Source organism: Triticum dicoccoides, chromosome 1A (genome assembly GCF_002162155.2).
Source record: "Triticum dicoccoides isolate Atlit2015 ecotype Zavitan chromosome 1A, WEW_v2.0, whole genome shotgun sequence".
Lineage (NCBI taxonomy): Eukaryota > Viridiplantae > Streptophyta > Magnoliopsida > Poales > Poaceae > Triticum > Triticum dicoccoides.
The window spans coordinates 564,467,054-564,473,398 of record NC_041380.1 but is presented as its reverse complement, the minus strand read 5'-3'; the positions used below and the strand labels follow the sequence as shown (position 1 = coordinate 564,473,398).

General features: G+C 45.3%; 1 protein-coding gene across 1 annotated transcript; it reads left to right on the top strand.

Annotated features, from left to right (window-relative positions):
• Positions 1-4,426: 4,426 nt before the first annotated feature.
• Positions 4,427-5,951, top strand: LOC119291010 (disease resistance protein Pik-2-like). Its single transcript, XM_037569702.1, has 2 exons — positions 4,427-5,509; positions 5,586-5,951. Exons 1-2 carry the CDS (start codon positions 4,912-4,914, stop codon positions 5,711-5,713), a joined length of 726 nt encoding a protein of 241 aa, XP_037425599.1. The 5' UTR covers positions 4,427-4,911; the 3' UTR covers positions 5,714-5,951.
• The last annotated feature ends 394 nt before the right edge of the window (positions 5,952-6,345 follow it).

Genomic DNA, 6,345 nt, shown 5'->3' with positions numbered 1-6,345 from the left:
GATCCTCCACCTTTCCCCTATCATTCATGTCCTCCATCAAAAAGGTGATATAATCATCTGATATGGCTTTCTTCCTCTCACGCCGTGGTCTACCCATGGGCGGAGGTGGTGGTGGAACATCATCATTTTCATTATTTTCTCTGAGATCCTCATTTGTGTTTGGATTCTCATTATTAGTTTCTGGATCACCATTCGACTGAGAGACTGAACCGTGAGATTCAGGATCATCAGATGTCACATTTCTTCGTATTGGAAAAACAATCTCTTGGATAGTCGGGGATGGTACACAAACCCGCTTCTCCTCAAGATCGATCTCCCTTAAATTTGTGATCTCATTATCCTCAAAAAATACCGCTTGTCTAGTCTCCACAAACTTGGTGGTGTGATTTGGACAATAAAAACGATATCCCTTTCCCCTATGAGGGTATCCTACGAAGAAACAGCTAACTGTTTTTGGATCCAATTTCTTAAGTTGTGGATTGAAAACTTTAGCTTCAGCAGGGCAACCCCACACCCGTAAGTAATTCAAGCTCGGTTTCTTTCCCGCCCACATCTCGTAAGGTGTGTTAGGTGCTGACTTAGTTGGAGCAAGATTTAGTATGTGTGCAGCTGTCTTTAATGCCTCTATCCAAAGGCTTACTGGTAAACTCGAGTGACTAAGCATGCTTCGCACCATATCCATAAGGGTGCGGTTGCGGCGCTCGGCCACACCATTTTGTTGTGGTTCACCAGGCATTGAGTACTGAGCAATGATTCCATTTTCAGATAAGAACTTGGCAAAAGGTCCAGGAATCTGCCCATAAGGAGCATGCCTACCATAATACTCTCCCCCGCGATCAGACCGTACAACTTTGATTTTTGCGTTCAGTTGATTTTCAACCTCCGCTTTATAGACTTTGAATTTCTCCAAAGCTTCCGACCGGTCACGCATGGGATAAATATACCCATAGCGGGAAAAGTCATCTGTGAATGTAATGAACGAATCAAAACCATCTACAGACTTAATATTAAGGGGTCCACATATGTCGGTGTGAATTAATTCTAAAACCCTTGTGGCTCTAACTGCTCCTTTCTTAATTGTTTTTGCAAATTTTCCTTTAATGCAGTCGACACATTTGTCTGCATCTGAGAAGTCTAATGGGAGGAGTATTTCATTTTTAACTAAGCGTTCCATTCTCCCCCTCGAAATGTGGCCCAAACGACAATGCCACAATTTCGAAGAATTACTTACTCCTTTCCATTTCTTCTCAACATTAATTTCATCACTCACATGCATAACTGAATCATTATGAAGAGATAACATGTATAGTTGGCCTCGTCTAACACCGATGCCTACATTCTTATTACATTTGATCAAAGCAAATAGTTTCTTGCCAAAATGACACTCATACATATCATCATCTAAACGAGAAACTGAAATCAAATTCCTACTTAAGGTAGGCATATAAATAACATTATTCAATCTAGGAGTGTGGCCAGTGTGTAGCTCCAACGTGAGAGATCCCACAGCTTCAACATCGGCCTCAACTCCGTTCGCAACCTTAAGCTTTCTTGTTCCTCCTCTTATGGTTTGGATCGTATCGAATCCCTGCATAGATTTAGCAACGTGAGTGGTTGCCCCTGAATCAATCCACCATGACTTTATTGAAAAATCAACATAAAGTGATTCATCTACAAAAGTAATTTCATCAATACCTCTTTTGTTCATCCATTTTAGAAAGCCTGGGCAGTCCCTTTGATAGTGTCCCTCTTCTTTGCAGAAGTTACAAGCATTTTCTCCAGCAGTGGAGCTGCTAGGAGCAGAAGAAGAACCACCGGATTCTTTACCCTTGAATGCCTTAGGGTTGAATGGCTTAGTGCCTTCTTTCTTGACTTGCCTTTTCTGAGGCTTAGGGAAACCTTGTCCGTCATGCTTTCTCTTGTTAGAGCCAACATGAAAGACATGGTCTTTCTTCTGCCTCATGATCCTTTCTTCCTCCTGGACGATCCTTGCGGTCATCTCAGAGAGTGGCCATTTTTCCTTTAGAGAGTTATAGTTGACCTTAAATTGTTCAAACTCTTCAGGAAGAGACTCAAGAATAATTATGACAAGAAGGGCTTCACTTAAAGAACACTCCAAAGCCTTAAGCTTGGTGAAAGCATTTACCACCCTCAATATGTGCTGCCTAACATTTCTGTCAATAGTGTATTTCTGAAGAAGTTTAGCAAAAAGCTCATGAGCATACACTTTGTCGGAGCCTTTAAATTGCTCCTCCATTTTAGTGAGGAAATCTTTAGCAGTATATTTCTTAGGGAGTGCTTCAGAAATGTCCGGCGATATTGTCGCTTTCATGATGAGAAGCGCAATATGGTTGGACTTATTCCACTTTTCCATCTTAACATCATACTCCTTCTTGAGTTCTGCATACCCTGTGACACCCGCCACAGGTGCCACAGGTTTTTCTTCCCTCAAGGCATAGTCAAATTCATTACAACCCAAACATAATTCGACTTGGGACTTCCAACGAGGGAAGTTACTCCCCGTAAGTGGTTCGATCGTGTCGGACCGGAATGGAGCGGAAGCTGAAATCATCATAAAAGTTCATAAGTAAAGTTGCATGATTATAAATTTACGTTGGTAAATAAACAAACATGCCAAGTATTTAATTTCAACTCCATGTCAAAACACCGTTGGGCAAAAAAAAAACATGGATTTAAAATATCATAGGGGATGACTCATAATAATAAAACAACGTTGGTCCGAATTAAAATTAGAGTCATTTCATTCTTAATTTAAACATCAACATAAAAAAACATTATCATTATTTGATGTCTAAAAAAAAAGTTCATCATCTAAAAACACATAATAAATCCTGAATAAAATATCTCGTTGGTTCAATTTTACCCAGAATAATAATGTGTTTATTACATTTTTACGCATTTTCTGGTTTAAGCAGTGCAAATCATAATATTTATTAACTTAAACGCACTGGAAAAACAGAAAATCGCGACAGTGATTTTGGCCCGAAATACCCCACAGCCGGAATCGGCCCATTGGCGTCCGCCGGCCCAGCGCGGAGCCGAGCGATGCTGCCGGCCGTCCGATTGGAATCGACGGTCCGCGTCGATCGCGGCTGGAACAAAACAGCCGCCCGGCCAGAACCCTAGCTCATTTCCCCCTCGACCCCCCGCATTTCACGCTCGACGGGGAGCGGCGATGGCGTTCGACGGCGGCTCGAGGCGCGCCGGCCATGGCGGCGCGGCGGCTGCGCTCGCCGGAGGAGCGTGCAGCAGGATGAATCCCGCGCGCTCCCCCGTCGAGCGTGGCCCCAGCGTCCATGCACATGGCGCATCAAGGAGGGTGGAGGGACGCCGGCCACCGCGGCATGAGGAACGACGGCGACTTGCTCGGCGTCGGCCAAACAAGGGCGCGTCCATTTGAGCGGCAGCGGCGGCGGCGCCACTTCGTTCCGCGCGTCGTCCCGAGGACGGCGGCGTCGCGGCGTCTTCGCCCTCGCGCAACGGTGGGCGCTGCGCGGGCCCCGAAGGGAAGAGGCGAGTACGCGGCGCGTTAGGTGAGGATTCTCCTCATTCTTTTCAAATCGTGTACATCAGTGCTTGATTTGGGGGAAAACATTCCTAATTGCAGAATTAGGGTTCTTACGAATTTGGGGAAAAAAATCTAGGGTTCTTACACATGAGGGGTTGCTACTGTTGACGTGCGTGTATCCCTCTGCCTTCTATGTTGATAATGCATACGGAAACAGGACTTAAACATGATCAATACTAATCAACTTTAACATGAAGGTGAGCATTAGATCTTAACTTAGATTAATTAGAATTGATGAACTTAGGTGGCACTACTGATCCGTAGCAAATTGGAATTAAAACATCATCAACAGTGGGCAATTGACATCAACATCAAAAAAACAGTAGCAATCAAACTTGATCTACAGAGGGCCTAAACTTGAGATTGGTTTACTGAACATGATATAGGGATCTAAAAGCAATCATATCTGGCGAGTGATACCATTGTAGGAATAATTATGCATCTCTGGGATGCTATTAGCAGGAACAAATTGCATCTAGAACACCTAAAACATGAACAGAGAAAAGGTTTAGGGGATCATTACGTGTCATGGCAGTGGACATGATCGCCTGCTTGGTGCAGGCTTGATGCAGAGGTGATGTAGTCGAGGTAGAAGTCCTCCTTAACGTCCTGATGCCCTCAGGACGCCACCGACACTGCCCGGCGACGGCAGCGGCGGCTGGAGTAGGTCTTCCCGTCGCTGCAGCGCTCCCCCTGATCGGATGGGGTGAGAGAATATCGGGAGGGGAGTGAAACCGTACGTGAATTGTGATCGCGCAGGCTGCCAACCCTCTCCCGTTCCCTTTTATGTAGCGCTGGCGACAGGGGACCTAAACCATCAGTTGGTTTGGGTGCCCCCGATCAGGGCGCCTCAGTTGGGATAAAAAGCCCACGTACGTTGGTGCGTGGGGCCTTTTCCTTTAACGTTATCTTTTCCCCTCTTTTTTTTTTGTTAGACTAATAGATTTAACTGGCTTGTTTAAGCCGCCAGATCAAAACCAACAAGGGAAACTTCTGTCCTCGAATTTCCCAAAGGCATTACTCGGCTCCAGAATCTGAATCATCTACTTGTAGGCCGTTATGCATATTACACAAGGACACAAAGTGTGAAGCATTTTTGGTGGAATGATGGAGCGAAGGTACCACTTGGATTAGGGAATATGGGTGCCCTCCAGAGAATCTCTCATGTAGACATCTCTACAGAAAAAAGCTCGAATGCAATGGGTGAGCTGGGAAAATTGCGTTAGTTAACCAGACTTTGTGTAGTCAACAGGAAGGAAGCAAAGCTTTGGAAACCCTTTGCTAAGTCTTTGGATGAGTTTAGCAACTCTCTTCGCTATCTAATGGTTGTGGACGATTCAGAGCAAGTCGAGGAGCTGAAATTTTTAGCATACCTGAAGAATCCCCCTCTGTCTCTGCAGAGCCTGCATTTGGTGGGACGGCTAACTAGGCTGCCTGGCTGGGTTTCTTCGCTCAGTAACTTGGCCAGTCTGTCGCTTCGACAGACTTACCAATTGGCCAAGGATTCTTTTGAGGTTCTAGCGAAGCTCCCCAGTCTTGTTTCTCTCAAGTTATACGATAAGGGATATACGGGGAGGGCCTTATTTGAAGAGGGCTGGTTTCCCCAGCTGAAGCAATTGGCCGTGGATAATCTGGAACAGCTCGAGGAGCTCAGCTTCCGTGGGGGTGCACCTAATCTTGAGAGGCTGACATTGTATTTCCCGAGGGTGCCTCGTGGAGGCGTTAATGGAATTGGAAAAGAAAAGCTGCCAAAGCTAAGAGAAGTTGAGTTCTTCAGCGTCGTTATAGAGTCTATATTTGACCAGGTGTGTGAGGTGGCCAAAGAATATCCAAATCATCTGAAAGTCACGAGGGAGGATCGACCTACTACTACGGAAGCTGCACGAGCACCTGCCCGGCAAGTGGACAACACCGGCCCAGGTTTGTATTTGCTTATTTCTTCTTCCGGCCTTCTTCTGAACCCAAACATTTTAGTCATTCTGTGCCAATCATGCAGGGGCAGGGAGCAGTGAGCAGGAGTCAACCGATCAGGTGGATATGCCTGCACTACGATGCAAAGATGATGAGGCAACGCCAGCTTGGCGCGTGCAGCCTTCAACGTGTCCTCACACTTATACATTGTAATGTGTATAACTGCATGATTTGTACTTCCTGAACTTAGCTTGAACGATCGATTGTTGCGCCAGGTTTTTTGTCCCATAGGTTGTGTTATTACAAGCCGTACAACTAGTGGGTTTTCCTGGCGTGCATCGAACTTGAATGCCTATTTTTTTTTTCTTTATACATACATTGTTTTTGTTGTCTTGGTAATGAAAATTGGGCATTGCCTAGTTAAACAAAAAAGTCTCCTCCAGTCCACTTATATGCAGGATTTTGGTGAATGAATCTAGCTTGTGGTGTGAAGCTAAAGACCTAGTTATGCGCTGGAGCTGTTGCGGAAACAAGCAGTAAGATAATTTGTCCTGGAGGGGGGATCCCCACTGCTTTCAACAAAATTGTCAAAACACGGAAGAACGGGGGCCGTGTTTAGCACCGCCAATTGTGCAATTTCACCTTGATTTGGCAGGAAGTTTCTTCAGGAGTACATACAAATAAGCAGTTGAACTGTAGGACACTGCCAGAAGCCAATAGATGTGTTTTCAGGTACAAGACTATAATGGTCGATAGGCCGATACCAGTCAGCATGAAGATCTGTCGGCGCGCTTAAGCCGTAAGGAGCGGCAAACTGTAGTATTCCCTCCGTAAAGAAATATAAG